General features: G+C 35.5%; 1 protein-coding gene across 2 annotated transcripts in view; it reads right to left on the bottom strand.

The window, feature by feature from the left end:
* The window catches only part of COL4A5 (collagen type IV alpha 5 chain), a 325984-nt gene that overhangs the window by 162150 nt on the left and 145351 nt on the right, over positions 1-18483 (bottom strand). For both annotated transcript variants that reach the window (XM_053579991.1, XM_053579992.1), the window contains exons 7-16: positions 17668-17721; positions 17112-17138; positions 15253-15333; positions 12473-12535; positions 10453-10488; positions 10322-10363; positions 10073-10165; positions 6079-6132; positions 5929-5985; positions 5605-5649 (exon numbers count right to left, since the gene is read on the bottom strand). In XM_053579991.1, the coding sequence (XP_053435966.1) occupies positions 5605-5649; positions 5929-5985; positions 6079-6132; positions 10073-10165; positions 10322-10363; positions 10453-10488; positions 12473-12535; positions 15253-15333; positions 17112-17138; positions 17668-17721 (552 nt within the window). The remainder of the gene's footprint in view (positions 1-5604; positions 5650-5928; positions 5986-6078; positions 6133-10072; positions 10166-10321; positions 10364-10452; positions 10489-12472; positions 12536-15252; positions 15334-17111; positions 17139-17667; positions 17722-18483) is intronic.

Here is an 18483-nt window from a genome sequence, read left to right on the forward strand (position 1 = left end):
CTCATTTGCTAAAAACAGTCAGAGGCAATTGCTGAATATCACCATTGCCTAAATTGAGACAAAGACCAATTGTTCCCCAAAATGCCAGGAACTGAGACCCTGAACTTGTCCCTTCTTATATTATTTTATTTGTTTAGCATTTTATGAACTAAAGTTCTAAGTTAAGGATTGTCTGTTGAGTAAAATTATTGTGAAACCAATTAATCTGATTTTAGTAACTCCAAATTCCTACCTTGCTAAAAAGTATCCCTTTCCTTTGGAATGCCCTACAAATTTCATCAAATGTTGTCATTGAATCCTCATTTAATGCCCACTCTAGATTCTCTTAATACTGGAAGTTCTTGAAATAACATTCTTGGACATGCATATTTTCATTTCCCCCTTTTTGGTAGGAATTAGAAGAATTACTTCTCAAAACTTTTATTGAAAAAACTTATATTCACACAAAAACTTAAATTTGAATGTTTACAACCGTTTTATTCATAATGGACAAAACCCAGAAACAACCGAAATACCCTTCAATGGCTAAACAGATAAATAAACCATGGTATATCCACACAATCAAATACTATTCAGCAATGAATATTGATACACAGTATAATACATTATGCTCTGTGAAAGAAGTCTGATTTAAAAGGCTACGTACATTATGACTCCATTTGTGTGACATATTAGAACAGACTAAATCATAGGGATTCTGAACGCATCAGTTATTGCCAGGATGTTGGGATAGGGGTGTAGATAAGTATCAAAGAGCATGAGGAAACTTTTTTTATTAAATCATAGCTGTGTACAATAATGCAATCATGAGGTACAATGTGCTGGTCCCATATACAGTCTGAAATATTTTCACCGAACTGGTTAACACAGCCTTCATGGCATTTTCTTAATTATTTTGTTCAAACCCTTATACTCTTCACTTAGTAAACTTTACCTGCAACCTTCCAAGATGCACCCTAGGTGGGGACCCACCATTCACCCTCCCTCCACCCTACTTCCCCATCCCCTCCCTTCCCTTGCCTCCTTCCACGTATTCCTGTACTGAGATTGGGTTGTAGCCTTCGTATGAAAGCTATAAATTAGTTTCATATTAGGGCTGAGAACACTGGGTACTTTTTCTTCCACTCTTTGGACACCCTGCTAAGAAGAATATTTTCCAGCTCCATCCATGTAAACAGGAAGGAGGTATAGTCTCCGTCTTTCTTTACGGCTGCATAATATTCCATGGTGTACCTATACCACAATTTATTAATCCATTCATGAGTCGATGGGCACTTGGGTTTTTTCCATGACTTACCAATTATGAATTGGGCTGCAATAAACATTCTGGTACAAATATCTTTGTTATAGTGTGATTGTTGGTCTTCTGGATATATACCTAGTAGAGAAATTATAGGATCAAATGGCAGATCTATTTTTAGATCTCTAAGTTTTCTCCAAAATCTTTCCAAAAAGGACCGTATTAGTTTGCATTCCCACCAGCAGTGCAGAAGTGTTCCCTTTTCTACACATCCACACCAACAACTCTGGTTTTGGGATTTTGTGATGTGGGCTAATCTTACTGGAGTTAGTTGATATCTCAAAGGAGTTTTGATTTGCATTTCTCTGATGGTTAACGATCATGAGCATTTTTACATGTGTCTGTAGGCCGTGTGCCTGTCTTCTTCAGAGAAGTTTCTCTTCAAGTCCCTTGCCCAGCCTGAGAAGGGATCACTTGTTCTTTTCTTGCAGACACGTTTGAGTTCACTGTGGATTATGGTTATTAAACCTTTGTCAGAGACATATCCTACAAATATCTTCTCACATTCTGAAGGCTATCAGCTTGCTCTACTTACTGTGTACTTGGCTGTGCAGAAACTTTTTAGTTTCATCAAGTCCCAGTAGTGTATTTTTGACGCAGCTTCAATTGCCTGGGGGGGGGGGTTTCCTCAAAAAATATTCACCCAGGCCAATTACTTCAAGAGTTTTTCCTGTGCTTTCTTCTAGTATTTTTATAGTTTCATGTCTTAAGTTTAAATCTTTAATTCAGTGAGAGTCTATCTTAGTTAAAGGTGAAAGGTGTAGGTCTAGTTTCAGTCTTCTACAGGTTGCCAGCCAGTTCACTCAGCACCATTTGTTAAATAGGGAATCTTTTCCCCATTGAATGTTTTTAATTGGCTTGTCAAATATCAAATAATGGTAAGTAGCTGGGTACATTTCTTGGTTCTCTATTCTGTTCCATATATCTACCTCTGTTTTTGTGCCAGTACCATGCTGTTTTGATCACTATTAATTTATAGTACAGTCTAAGGTCTGGTAGCGTAATTTCTCCTGCTTTGTTTTTATTTCTGAGTAATGTCTTGACTATTCGAGGTTTTTTTCTGATTCCATATAAAATGAAGTATTATTTTTTCGAGATCTTTAAAATATGACAATGGAGCTTTAATAGGTATTGCATTAAAATCGTATATTACTTTGGGTAGTATAGACATTTTGACAATGTTGATTTTTCCCAGCCATGAGCATGGTATGTTTTTCCATTTGTTAACATCTTCAGCTATTTCTTAGAGTTTCATAGTTCTTTGTCAGATAAACTCCCAAATATTTCATCTTCTTTGGCACTACTGTAAATGGAATAGCATCCTTGATTGTTTTTTCAGCTTGGCTATTGTTGGTATATATAAAGGCTACAGATTTATGGGTGTTGATATTGTATCCTGAGACATTGCTGTATTCCTTGATCACTTCTAAGAATTTTGTAGTAGAATCCCTGGTGTTTTCCAAATATACTATCATATCATCTGCGAAGAGTGAAAGTTTGATCTCTTCTGACCCTATATGGATAGCCTTGATCGCCTTTTCTTCCCTAATTGCAATGGCTAAAACTTCCATTACAATGTTAAAGAGCAATGGAGACAATGGGCAACCTTGCCTGGTTCCTGATCTAAGTGGAAATGGTTTCGATTTAACTCCATTCAATATGATATTGGCTGTAGGTTTATTGTAGATGGTCTCTATTAGTTTAAGAAATGTCCCTTCTATATCCATTTTCATAAGTGTTCTGATCATGAAGGGATGCTGGATATTATCAAAAGCCTTTTCTGCATCAATTGAGAGAATCATATGGTCTTTGTTTTTTAATTTACTTATATGCTGAATTATATTTATAGATTTATGTATATTGAACCAGCCTTGAGACCCTGGGATAAAACCCACTTGGTTGTGGTGTATAATTTGTTTGATGTGTTGCTGGATTCTGTTTGCTAGGATCTTGTTGAATATTTTAGCGTCAGTATTAATTAGTGATATTGGTCTATAATTTTCTTTTCTTGTTGGGTCTTTTCCTGGTTTGGGGATCAAGGTGATGTTTGCTTCATAGAATGTGTTGGGTAGTATTCCTTCTTTTTCTATATTTTGGAAAAGTTTGAGTAATATAGGTACTAGTTTCTGTTTAAAAGTTTGGTAGAATTCTGATGTGAAGCCATCTGGACCTGGGCTCTTCTTTTTAGGGAGATTTTGTATAGTTGATGCTATTTCAGAACTTGATATAGGCCGGTTCAACATTTCCACCTGATTCTGGCTAAGTCTTGGGAGGTGGCGTGCTTCCAAGTATTTGTCGATTTCCTTCAGGTTTTTGTATTTTTGAGAATAAAGTTTCTTGTAGTATTCATTAAGGATTTTTTGAATTTCTGAGGAGAATGTTGTTATTTCGTCTTTACCATTTCTGATTGATGAAATTAGAGATTTTACTCCTTTTTTCCTGGTTAGGTTTGCCAAAGGTTTATCTATTTTATTGACCTTTTCAAAAAACAACTTTTTGATTTATTGATCTTTTGTATAATTCTTTTGTTTTCAATTTCATTTAATTCTGCTCTAATTTTGGTTATTTCTTTTCTTCTGCTGGCTTTTGGATTGGAATTTTCTTCCTTTTCCAATTGCTTGAGATGTCCCATTATGGTTATGGTTTTTTTTTATGTCTGGCTGCTTTCAGGATTTTCTCCTTCATATTAATTTTAGTAAAGTTAATTATGATGTGCCTGGGGGATGTCTTATTCGGGTTGAGTTGTGTTGGGGTTCTGAAACTATCTGCTATCTGGATTTCAGGATCTCTTGGCATGTCTGGAAAGTTCTCTTTCATAATCTCATGAAGAAGGTCCTCTGTGCCATGTGAAGCTAGTTCATCACCTTCAGGACTCCCTATAAGGTGAATATTGGTTTTCTTCAAGTTATTCCAGAGCTCTCTGAGAGAATTGTCTGTTTTTGCTCTCCATTTCTCTTCTTCTTTGAACGTTTGGGATCATTCGAAAGCTTTGTCTTTGATGTCGGAAATCCTTTCTTCTGCCTGTTCCATTCTGTTTCTGAGGGATTCTACTGTATTTCTAATATCATATAAGCCTGCAACTTCTTTTCTCAAGGTGTCTAAATCTTTGGTGATTTTGTCTTTGAATTCACTGAATTCTTGAGACATCTTCTGAATTAATCCTACAATTTCTACCTCCATCTTTACTTCCCTTCTGTTGATGTTGTTTGCAATCCAAATTCTAAATTCAATTTTAGACATCTCAGCTATCTATCTGTAAATGGGATCCTCTGGATTGGCTGTTTTGTCATTCCTTGGGGGAGTTGAACTGTTCTGTTTACTCATGTTGCCAGAGTTTTTCCGCTGATTCAGCCCCATGATTGTTTTTCAGTGTTTAGCTAGATGAGCAGGAAGGTGAAATTGGACTGGAAAGTTCTACAGTTGTGGTTGACCAGCCCTTCACCTAGGAACTGGGATTGGTGAATGCAGCTTTTCCTGTACAATTTTGCAAAGGACCGGTACAGTACTACAGTCTGTGACTCTAGAGGCCTGCTTGGTGTAGTTGGAGTAGGTGGCTCTGCCTTGTATTCAGCTGATCTCTTTCCAGTCCTAGTGAATCAGCAACTTTAGGTTGCAGTCTCAGCTTTGGTGTAATACAAGCAACTAGGACATCCCTTCCCCCACTGGTAATATCTGGAAGAGGACAATCAAACCTTCCCACTACAGTAAAACCAGGGTCCCACCTTGGAGGGTCCTCGGGTAATTTGTCCAGTTCAAGAGTTCCAGACCAATTGTCCCAGACAGCCCCTACTCTGTAGCTGGAGAGTTCAAGAGGACTCCAGCAACTAGATGTTAGGGGTCTACTGGCAGCTCAAGTGTGATTTGAGCACCTCTGGTGCTCTGATGGGTTAGAGACGCCCATCCAGTGGGAGGTTTAGAGCCAGGGGGTTGATGCCTCTTACCCCACCTTGGTCGTCCTTCACCACCAGACTTTGGTCGCCCCAGCCAGAGCATGAGGAAACTTTTGAGGGTGATGGAACTGTTCTTGATTATGGTGGTGGTGACACAACTGCATGTGTTTGTCAAAACATAGAATGGTACAATAAAATCATGCATCTTACTGTGCATAAATTATATCTCAGTAGATCTGACTTAAAAATAGAGGAATCTCAAATTTGTATTTAAAAGAGAAAAAATACATAATTTTCATTCATTTAAACTGTGAATATTTCTAAATCCCAGACCTATTGTCATCCTGCTTCTCTACCACTACCTATAAATGTCAGTTTTGCTAGTGAGGGGAGGGAAGGACCTTAGTTACTTACTGGAATTCCTGGTTGGCCACTCTCTCCATCTTTTCCTGGTTTGCCCTATAGGATGCAAAGAAATAATGGGGTACTGACATAAATTTGTTAATTAGGAGGTCTGAAGTTAAAGAAATTAAAGAAGATAAAGAATACACAATAAGCTTTATTCCTATCTTAGGCTATATAAATAGAATTTTTGGACTTCAATATTATAAATAATCAGTATGTCAGTAGTGATATTGTGAGGCAGTGAAGGTAAGACATCGGAAGAAAGAATAAAATCATACACATATGTAATTTAGGATTTTTTCCCAGAGAGCTATTAATAGTCATAACACTTACTCTCTTGCCTGGCTCTCCTTGTTCACCTTTCTCACCTTTCACACCACCTGGAGGGCCCTGTGCATACAAACATAGTTTCACATTGGTTCATGGGATACTGTGTATCGTTAATTTGCATTAATTGATGCTAAAACAGTTTACATTACTTACTGGAGGACCACGTATCCCTGGAGGTCCAGGAGGCCCTCGTTCACCAGGAAGTCCCTATATATTAGTAGAGGAAAGGAAAACAATGTTAATACTCAATGTTAATACTAAAGTATGTACTCTCATTCTAACTACTAGAGCTATCTAGGAACATTTTTAACAAACTGAACTGTAGACTCATATAGTTTAACCAAAGATAACAGGATATTTCTAATTCAAAGTTGAAATCTGCTAGGCAAAGAACCTACAGCCATCTTTGCTCACGTCAATTAATTTCTAGTGTATATATAAGCCAAGCTTTGAGGTAAATAATAAGACAACACTTAAAATAAAAATATTAACTATTTTTATTCTTATAAAATATTTTATATAAAGCAACAGTACGTAAAACTAGGAAATTTGGGGGCCACATAGCACACATATACAGAGGGTGGCAAAAACGTATACACATTTTAAGAAAGGAAAAAACTGTATTAAGATTGTAATACTCTCTATATACTGATAATGTTTTTCATCTTGTATATTGTATTTTGTACTCAAGTCACATTTGACTTCTGTAATTACAAAAGATACCCGATATCTTAAAATGTGTATACAGTTTTTGGCACCCTTTGTATTTTGGCAGAGAGATATATGGCCCAATTCACATTGATGATAAGAGTTTCACCGCAGTTTAGATTTTATCTCTGGTTCTGCTGCTTTGGCTGCCAAAGACAGTGTCTATCCTTGGACACCTCCAACTCCAAGATTCTACATCCAAAGTTAGATATCTTAACCTTTATATTCATTACTGATCGAAAGGAATATTCAAATGGACATGGGGATCTCTTAAGAAAATGTATCCTGCTTAAATTTTGCTTAGGGCTAGTCTGATTTAATTCAGATCAAAATCAATAACTTGTATTTTCCAGAAAATGACTAATAGAATAAAATCACTGCCATGAAAAAAAAGTTTCAATATAACTGTTCCTTTATTTTAAACTTTCTTATTAGCATTTAAGGTAAACAAAAATGCACATTGCTTGTTTGTTTAAGGGTGAACCAGTATACTATAAAAATATATTTGATCCTCTCATCTACTCTTATAAAAGCAAGGTATCAACTATTTATATATACAACAAGAGTTTCAGAGCAACATCATATTCCTTGCATATCAGTAAAATGTAGAAAACACAGTCATCTAAGACAATGACCATTTACCTTACTATCACCTAACTTTATACATGAATGCAGTATTCAAATAGTAAAAAATAGAAATAACCTAAATGTCCATCAATTGATGGATGAATGAATAAACAAAAATATTATCTGGCAATTAAAAAGAATGATGTACTGATAATACTACAAAATGGTTGATCTTAAAAACATAATGCTTGAAAAAGAAACCAAACACAGAAGACTACACATTATATGACACCATTTATATGAAATATCCAGAATAGACAAATCTACAGAGCTAATAAGTAGATTAGTGGTTATCTAAGGGTAAAGAATTGGAGGACAAATACTGACAACTAATAGGTATGAAGTTTTAGGGGGAACTAACAAAAACTTTCTAAAATTACATTCTCTTGATGGTTTCACTACTCTGTGAATCTACTAAAAGAAACTGAACTGTACACTTTAAGTGTGTGAATTGTATGGTATTTAAATTATATCCTTCTAAAAATTTAATTATTTCAAGTCCTTATTATTTTTAAAATACCTTCATATATAACCCCTTTCCACCATATAAAGCATTTTAATGGATTGCTATTTCCCTAACGATATTATTTTTAGCTTATTAATCTTTATTTTATTTTATTTTTTCCAGCTTTACTGAGGTATAATTGTCAAATAAAAGCCAAATTCATAATTGCTAAGTCATGGAAAAAGCCCAAGTGCCCATCTATCCACAAATGGATTAATAAATTGTGGTATATGTACATCATGGAATACTATGTAGCCTTAAAGAAAGATGGAGACTTTACCTCTTTCATGTTTACATGGATGGAGCTGGAACATATTCTTCTTAGTAAAGTATCTCAAGAATGGAAGAAAAAGTACCCAATGTACTCAGCCCTACTAGGAAACTAATTTAGGGTTTTCACATGAAAGCTATAACCCAGTTACAAGCTAAGAATAGGGGGAAGGGGGAAAGGAAGGGGAGGGAGGAGGGAGGTGGGTACAGGGAAGGGGATTGGTGGGATTACACCAGCGGTGCATCTTACAAGAGTGTATGTGAAACTTGGTAAACGGTCTGTGACGCTAGTGAATGATGCCCCATGAATATATCAATGTACACAGCTATGATTTAATAAAAAAAAAGAAATTCTATGTAAGCATTATATAGAATTATGCTTATTCTATGTAAGAATAAACATAATTCTATATAATTATGTAATTGTATGTATTATGTAGAATTATTTTATATTTTCTTACAAAAATTCTATGTAAGCATTATATAGAATTAGGTAAAATTTTATCTACATATAAAATTTTATAAAATTTTTATATGCATATATAAAATTTTATATATATGAATTCTTTATCTGAAAACAATACAAATATACTGTGTATTTGTGTTTTTTTGAGATAAAAATTAAAGGGAATAAATAAATAACATTAATTTAAATTACCTTGAAAATGTAGTATTTAACAATAAAAATTTAAGTTTTAAATGGTACTGTAACTAAGTGCAGCTTTAAATGATATTGAGTTTCTGATTAAAAAAAAAGAAGAAGAATGCAAAATGCTTATATCTAGTAAAAATATACTCACCACAACAAATAAATATGATCAGAAAAATAAATTAAAAAAAAAGAAGACTGCCATGGCAATTGCAACAACAAAAATAAACAAATGGGACTTCATTAAACTGAAAAGCTTCTGTATAGCCAAGGAGACAACAACCAAAGCAAAGAGACAACCTACACAGTGGGAAAGGATATTTGCATATTTTCAATCAGACAAAAGCTTGATAACTAGGATCTATAGAGAACTCAAATTAATCCACATGAAAAAAGCCAACAATCCCATATATCAATGGGCAAGAGACATGAATAGAACCTTCTCTAAAGAAGACAGATGAATGGCTAACAAACAAATAAAAAAATGTTCATCATCCCTATATATTAGAGAAATGAAAATCAAAACCACCCTGAGATATCATCTAACCCCAGTGAGAATGGCCCACATCACAAAATCTCAAAACTGCAGATGCTGGCGTGGATGTGGAAAGAAGGGAACACTTTTACACTGCTGGTGGGACTGCAAACTAGTACAACCTTTCTGGAAGGAAGTATGGAGAAACCTCAAAGCACTCAAGCTAGACCTCCCATTTGATCCTGCAATCCCATTACTGGGCATCTACCCAGAAGGAAAAAAATCCTTTTATCATAAGGACACTTGTACTAGACTGTTTATTGCAGCTCAATTTACAATCGCCAAAATGTGGAAACAGCCTAAATGCCCACGGATCCAGGAATGGATTAACAAGCTGTGGTATATGTATACCATGGAATACTATTCGGCTATTAAAAAAATGGAGACTTTACATCCTTCGTATTAACCTGGATGGAAGTGGAAGACATTATTCTTAGTAAAGCATCACAAGAATGGAGAAGCATGAATCCTATGTACTCAATTTTGATATGAGGACAATTAATGACAATTAAGGTCAAGGGGGGGTAGGAAAAGCAGAGAGAGGGAAGGAGGGAGGGGGGTGGGGCCTTGGTGCATGCCACACCTTCTGGGGGCAAGACATGATTGCAAGAGGGACTTTACCTGACAAATGGAATCAATATAACCTGGCTTATTGTACCCTCAATGAATCCCCAACAATAAAAAAAAAAAGAAAGAAAAAAAATTGTACATATTTAAGGTGCAAAATATGTTGTTTTTATATACATATATGTTGTGAAATGACTACCACAATAAAGCTAAGTAAAAAATCCACTACAAAAATTTTTTTTTCCCCACTACAAAATTTTCATTTATTTCCTCCCTATCTACTTACCTGATCTCCTTTCTGAAACTCTACATCAATTGGTCTTTTCTGTTCACTGATCTGTCCAGGTGGCCCAGGTGGGCCCTGAAGACCTTGCTCACCCTGTTTACAACATAAATAAGAGAGTGATATTTCATAATCTGCCACAGGTAATAGCATAGCATGTAAGCTAAGTCAATTGCAAGAAGCAAGAGAGTCCAAATGACTATGAGAAGAAAAATACAAAGGTTGAACAACCAACTCTCTTTCTTTACTCACCTTCTCACCCTTAGGTCCCTGGAAATTTAAACCCATATTCCCCTGAGGAGAGAAGTATCGATTTAAAATCTTGTTGACAATAAGATAAAGAATCCACATCAAATAAAAGATTTGAAGAAAAAGGAAATTACCTTTGGTCCTGGAAGTCCTGGTGGACCAGGAGGGCCCTAGGAATAGAAGACATAGGAAACGGGAAAAAAATGTTATATTTATAAGTTTATTTGAAAAATTATTTAGTTTCACATAAAGCGAGGAATAAAAAAAGCCCTCAAGGGCAGCGCCTGTGGCTCAGTGAGCAGGGCGCCGGCCCCATATGCCAAGGGTGGCGGGTTCAAACCCAGCCCCGGCCAAACTGCAACAAAAAAATAGCCGGGCATTGTGGCGGGCGCCTGTAGTCCCAGCTGCTCGGGAGGCTGAGGCAAGAGAATCGCGTAAGCCCAAGAGTTAGAGGTTGCTGTGAGCTGTGTGACGCCATGGCAGTCTACCCGAGGGCGGTACAGTGAGACTGTGTCTCTACAAAAAAAATAAATAAATAAAAATAAATAAATAAATTTAAAAAAGCCCTCAAAATAATATTTTCCTATTTCTTTTCCTCCTTATTAAGTCAGAGACAAACATTTAAATTGATTAAAACATACTAAATGAATATGGTATTCATTTAGTAACCTAATGAATAGGTTCTAGTGACAAGATGGGAGTGGGTAGGGGAAGAAATTTAGGACAAGTAGAGGCAGAGGAATAGCACCAGTGCCAAAAATCAATTAAAAACTTAAACCTCAACAAAAGTATCAAATTTTTCAAATCAAAATTATGAGTAAATGAGACAATGAACTCTCCTCTAAGAAGCTTGTGTTTGTTTTTTAAATCCAGTTTTATTTTTATGCAATCTAACTTTATATATTTGAGAATGTTTCAAGGTTTAAAAAATTAAATAGGCATTTGTCTGCCCAAATATATTGCCTCTTAATCTCAATGGACCTATTTATATATTGTACCATAGCAGCATTTCTGAGAGTTTGCTTCACTTTGAATTAGGGTTAATTGAAAGAACATTCAGAAGTAGAGAGTGAACTGGTTAAGTGGCCACAAGAGTTAAAAAAATCCAAGATGTAACAACATACCCAAGGCACATCAATGTTGTTAATAATAGAGTTAAGAAAAAGTGCCAGAGTCCAGAGTCTCATGCTTTGCAGGAGGTCTACAACTAAAATAAACTAAATGAAATGGTTTTCTCATTCTTGCCCATAGAGTAACAGGAAGGCAGAAACCCAATCTTTTTTGGTAGATTCTTCTAGTATTTATCGAACTTTATTTCCGCCATTCAAAAAATAGAAGACCAATTGTCACAAACAAAAATGTACAATCTGTAAAGGCATAATGAAAACTTGTCACTGAAATATATGGTAGATAAGAGATAAAGTGGCACATGAGAAATTACTTTTGACTGAAATACAATTTTCTTGCCCTTTTAAGAGGGCAACAGTAAAGTTCTAAGCCCAGAATGTGACTTAAATGAAATCTAAGTATGTCAGACATAAAAAATACTTAGACTTTATTAGATTAGAAAGTAAGAGTGGCCATGGAAGTGATGAAGTAATAGAACTGGTTGCACATTCGGGGTATTTAGAAGTTTTTGCTTCTCTCTTGGGGTATTTAGAAGTTGTTGCTTCTCTCTTGGGGTACACAAACTCACGAACCATTGTGGAGGGCTGACTCCCTCACTAATCCTACTGTTTTGTCCTAGACCCCTAAGAAACAAGAGCAGATTTTTTGTGAAGCCCTGTTTTGTTCTTTTTAAACAAAAAATTGCAAATTAAAGAAATGTGTTTCATCAAGTGACTAGAAAACTATCTTAGAATATTTCCTGACATGGCTGGAATTGACTTCAATACTGAAATGTAAGAGACAACAAAGTACTTCATTTTAAATCTTTCCTCATTATTACCTCATTTCTTCCATCTATAAAATGGAGCTATTACTTAGAATGTATACTGTTCACCTTATCATTATAAAATCACCCTTAAATAAGAAAATTATAAATTATGAATATTGGAAATGCATTATTCTTTTAAGTATTATAAACAATATTAATAACTGTGAAATAAGTCTGAAAGAAAAGGATGAGAAATGAAATTACAGAATGGAGCTTACCATCAAGCCTGGTGGTCCTGGGGGACCAATTGGCCCTGGTATACCAATGGGACCAGGTGGGCCCTATTACAAAGAGAATAAAGAAAAAGATGAAAAAAACCCAGCCCCTCTGACCAAATGGCTAAAATTTAAACCTAAATAGTTGCTAGAATTATGTTCTATAATTCTGCTATGAATGAAATTTAAAATTGTATAAGGATAAAAGGATTAAAAAACTATAAAGAAAGTAAAAGGTGGCTTTCAGAAAGCTTATGTTTCACAGTGTCAGATAACAAACGTAGGATAAACACCTAATTAGAAAAATTTACAAAATAAAGTGATAAAGTTGGGCATTTAGTGGAGCATTTAAACTAGAAAAGGGAAGGGAAAGGCTACTTCTTTCTTTTTTTTTTTTTTTTGTAGAGACAGAGTCTCACCTTATCGCCCTCGGCAGAGTGCCGTGGCCTCATACAGCTCACAGCAACCTCCAAATCCTTGGGCCTAGACGATTCTCTTAACTCAGCCTCCCAAGTAGCTGGGACTACAGGCGCCCGCCACAACGCCCGGCTATTTTTTTGTTGCAGTTTGGCCGGGGCTGGGTTTGAACCCGCCACCCTCGGCATATGGGGCCGGCACCCTACCCGCTGAGCCACAGGCGCCACCCAAGGCTACTTTTTTCAAGGTAGCTTTTCTAATTTTAAATTAGCTAAGTTTAAAGACAGAGGGAAAAGAAAATAACTCGGACAAATGATAAGGAAATGATAAAAAGATTATGGACTATAATTTGTCATTGTAAAAACTGAAAATTTTTATGGCCTGCAATGTAGAAAGTTTCCACTTAGATATAAATCCTAAATTGTTTTGTAACAAAACAAACTGTACTATGTCCACAAATGGAAAGTTGCATGTCAGTGAAACTAAGTGAACTACAGCCCCATACAATAATTTGAACAAATCTTAGCACATCAAGTAGAAAAAGTTACAGAAAATAACATGAATATTTCATCAATTTTTATAAAGCAAAACCAAATATTCTATTGTTTAGAAATATATGGATACGTAAAAAAGCTATTTTTTTTCTTTTTGTAGTTTTTGGCTGGGGCTGGGTTTGAACCCGCCACCTCTGGCATATGGGCCCAGTGCCCTACTCAGTTGAGCCACAGGCGCCACCCTAAAAGAGCTATTTTTAAAAACAATGGAAAGCTCAGGATGGTATAATAGTTATATGGAGGGAATGTAGAAGGATGTAACTGACAAAGAACACACAGATTGATTTAAAATGTAGAACCTCTATAAGTTGACCACCCAAGGGACTGTAACAAAATGATCAACATACAGAGGTGGTCATGATAGGAATTTCTATTGAGTACATCTGGTGGTTGATGTAGGGAGGTTGCCAACTATTGGAGGTTCTACTGTATTTATAATGTTATAGACAGTTTTTGTTGTTGTTTATTATTATTTTTTTAGACAGAGAAAAGCAGGGTCTCGCTATGTCACTCAGGCTATAGGGGCCCAATAGAAGACCATTGTAACTTCCAATTCTTGGACTTTAGCGATTCTCCTGTTTTGATCTCCCAAGGTGCTGGGATTATAGGCATGAGCCACTGTGTCCAGCCTTAATGTTTTAGTTCTTAAATGCTGTGTTTGTGTTTCAGTTATTCATTTTATCACTATGCTTGATAATGTGCATATATTTTGCATGTATTCTGTTGTATTTTCAAATATTACATCATAATTATTTATAAATTATAAATGGCAAGACTGAGTGAATTTGCTTATTTATTTATTTATTTTTTTGAGACAGAGCCTCAAGCTGTCACCCTGGGTAGAGTGCTGTGGCATCACAACTCACAGCAACCTCCAACTACTGGGCTCAAGCGATTCTCCTGCCTCAGCCTCCCAAGTAGCTGGGAGTACAGGTGCCGGCCACAACACCCTGCTATTTTTTTGGTTGCAGCTGTCATTGTTGTTTGGCAGGCCCAGGCTGGATTCAAAACCACCAGCTCAGGTGTATGTGGCTGGCGCCTTAGCCACTTAAGCCACAAGCGCTGAGGCAAGACTGAGTGAATTTAAAAGAGAATATGAATAGGTGATGTCAAGTAATGAACGAGAAGGTAGCTAACAAAATAACGAAAAGTCCCAAATATTGTATCTTAGTGATCAAATATCAGAAAGTACTCATTTTTATTTCTGGCAAAGGAATCAATTCTTACTGATCAATTGAATTGAATCCTTTGCCAGAAAAGAATTAAAACCTGAGAAATTGACCTCCTAATGTACGAAAACACAAAAGTCACCACTGTCTCTATGCATGTTATCTGTAGGCTAATACAATATTTTTGGTAAGATTACATTTGATGTTCACCGTGCATAAAATGTATTCTTTCAGCCTTTAAAATATGTCCATAAGTTATGCATAATTAAGAGTATTACAAATGACATCTTCTAATATCTTAAATGGGACACCAATAACTTTTATTTTTAATTAAACCAATTACGGAGGACCCTAATGCTCTCCACAGCACCAGAATAAGAACATAGAAGCCTATTTCTGCCACTAATCCCCTAAACAGAAATTTCCATGCATACTAGATAGAAAGGTAAAAGAACAAAGCAGGTATTATTAAAATTCTCCCTTGTCCAGATTGCTTTATTTTGGGGTAGAACATGTATGCAATGTATGGCAAAGTTCAGATGATAATTTCTATTACTAACACAGAGGGTACGAAAGGTTGAGGAGTTGTTGTGAACTTCTGATTTCTTCAACATAGTAAAGAAGAAAATCACTGGATACCTACTTGTATTCCAGGAGGACCTGGATATCCCCGATCACCCTTTGGTCCTGGCAGTGATGACATAATTATACTACCTGGTTCCCCCTGAAAGAAATCATCAGTGGAACTTGTAATTCACAGTTGTTATACATGAAAACCAGCAAAAGCACAAAAAAGGATATGAGGATTCAATCTGTCACAATCTTTTGTACTGAAAGAGTAGGCCATCTCAGTAATGAAAATGAATAAATCTACCTTTAAAGGAAAGATGAAGTGGCCAGAGTATACTGAGGTACAGTAGATTTATTAAGAGAATATGGTAAATTCAGTTACTCGTTCATTAAAAAATATTTATTAAATATTAAGCATTTGCCAATAATTATGTTAGATTTGGATATTTAGTAATGAAGAAGATAAATGAGGTCTCTGTTCTCACGGAGCTAACAATAAAATGTGAAAATACACCATAACATGTAAAAAAAATGACAACATATTCTGAAAAACAGCATGGTACAATAACTAATAAGAAATAACAGAGAAAAATAAAGATAGCATAGATCCCATCTCTTTAAAAAAATAGTGCAGAAAATTAGTTTTGGTAAACAAAAAAGGCAATCTATGAAGGCAACATTCAGGTTGAGACCTAAAGGATAATAAAGAGTCATTTGGGTGAAGACAGGAAGAAAAATATTAAGCATTGTAGACAGTATGTTCAAAGAAAACAAAAGCAAAGTGTTTAACACTAAATAACTAAATGCAGACTGGTGGGGGCAGTGAGACAAGTTTAAGATAAGGCTGAAAATGTAAGCAAGGATTAGAACATGCAGGTATTAAAGCCATGGACATTACTTGAGATGTACAGTGGGAAGCCCTTGAAGGTTTATAAGCAGGGAGATTAAATTATTAATTAACATTAAAAAATCATTTTTGATTGCTTTGTAGAGAATAAATCAGGCTGGAAGGCGGCAGTGGAATAGTGGTGAGAAAAAGAGAGGCTATTGTAGTAATCCAGATGAGACATTATGGTTAGTGCAGTGACAGTGAAGATGAAAAAAAAGTGGATGAATATGTTTTACAGGCAAATTTTACAGTATTTAGTGATAGAATGGAATGAGGAGCTGTGTGAAAGAGCGGAAGATGTAAATACTAATTCTCAGGTTTGAGTTCATGTAAAAGTGTACATAATTCATAGTGATACAAATTTTAAATACAGGGAGCCAAAGGAAGGAGTAGGTTTATTCTGGAAGGGGCAGGTTAACTTAGAACATGTTAATTTCAATCTCTGAGATATGAATATCAGGGAGACTAACTCAGAAGAATTCCATAACTAGATAGTAATTCATACTGTGGACATTAGTAATATTGCTGAGGACAGAAGAGAAGAAGGGGTCAGGACCATGTCCTGATGATTGCTGGAAAGAATGGAATGAGCTTGCAGAATAATCGGACATGTAGAAGAAAAATCAGGAAACAGTAGTGTCGCAGAGGCCATGGGTGACACTACTTCTAGAGAGAGTAGGTGGTTAACTATACAGAAATGTAAAAAGATGTAGACCAAAGGTGTCAGAAAAGAAACTCATATTTGATATATACATTTTCAAGTGTATCAGCACATAGAGAGTATTTATATCTATGAGAACAGAGTAGGGGACTTAAGGAGAGTTTGCAAGTGTACACCTGCAGAACTTCTAGAACAGTGGTTCTCAACCTTCTTAATGCCACGAACCTTTAATACAGTTAAAAGGGGTCACAACCCACAGGTTGAGAACAGCTGTTGTAGAAGCATCCATTTTAAGATAGAAGTCCAAGTCATTGCCCTTTCAAACTTGCAGGTTTTCCAAATATTTTATTCAAAGTTTATCTTTCCAGCATGAGATGCTTACCTTCATCCCTGGGATCCCAGGAGGCCCCTATTATTAAAAAGAAAAAGGATTATTTTTATGTACATGAGAGGAAAACAAGCAAAGAACACAAAACTTTCTAGAGCCATGATTTTCAGCCTGGTGTGCCAGTTGAAAGGATCTCAGGTGTGCCCACCAAATTTTTAAAAGATCATTAATTAAATTATTTTGAAAGAAGTTCAAAGAACTGTAAGTATATTCTTTTTTTACTCATTTTTTGATCAATATAATTTAAGTTTAACTATAGGTTCAAGTGTGCTGAGAGATAAAAAGTGGTTGAGAAACACTGTTCTAGAGTATAAAGTGAGTAAACTGCTATAGGGTTATTTCTGAGTATATTTTAGGATACTTAGAGGTAACATTCATATTAAACATCAAGAACGCTTGTTTTTGCTCAACAGAGAGCTATATTACCAACTTCTTTGTAAAATGTCTTGCTTTTCTTACAATTTACTACATTGTTCCATGTGGAACATTTACACTTCTGCTTCTTCCATTAATTCCTGTGTTCATTATAATACCAAATTTTATAACTTACTGGAGGACCCTGTAAACCAGGAAAACCGGGACTGCCTGGAAATCCACGTTCTCCCTAGAAGGAGTTAAAAATAAAGAGCATGGGAGAAAAAGAAACAAAGAATAACTATACCAACAAACAATGACTTATTGAAAAGATTTCTGTGAAAGCCATTTTGCAACATGCCAGATCACCAAAAATTCATTAGCCTTAACTTTTCAATTACTTTCATATCAACTATCCATATCAATTCAACCTTCTAAGATACTCATCCATCCCAATCAGAAATAAAGAAAAAAATATCTTCTACTCCATTTTCTTCTGACAAATTCATTTGAGACACACTACAGATTCCTGACCATCATCACATTTAATAGTTAATGATTTGTCCCAATTTCCTACCTATGTGTTATATAGATTCTTATTTTAACTGCCCTATTGCATTTTTCTCTTATTGTAAACTATTTCAAATTATTTTTGTAAAGAGAAAAAGATGGTAAGAAAGAAGGCCATTAATATCACCAAGAGGACAATAACAGGAATAGTTCTAGCAATTGCAGGCCATTATGTTTTCTAGGCATCCATTTTTTCTCACTTACTATATAAAGTACTAACACGGACATTTGGTTTAGAAAGCAAAAGGTAAAATTGCTGCAGAAGAACCCCAAAGCAACCTCCTATATGCCACAGTAATCCTAGAAACCTCGTCAAATAATTTGAAAGACTAAAATTACTACAGTTGTGTGTCTTTGAGTTATTGTCTAATACCCCTCTCTCCACCACTTTCTGCACATGGATAAAGTAGGGACATAGAGAAAAGGAAAGGCCTGTACATTA

This window comes from Nycticebus coucang, chromosome X, assembly GCF_027406575.1.
Source record: "Nycticebus coucang isolate mNycCou1 chromosome X, mNycCou1.pri, whole genome shotgun sequence".
Taxonomy (NCBI): Eukaryota; Metazoa; Chordata; class Mammalia; order Primates; family Lorisidae; genus Nycticebus; species Nycticebus coucang.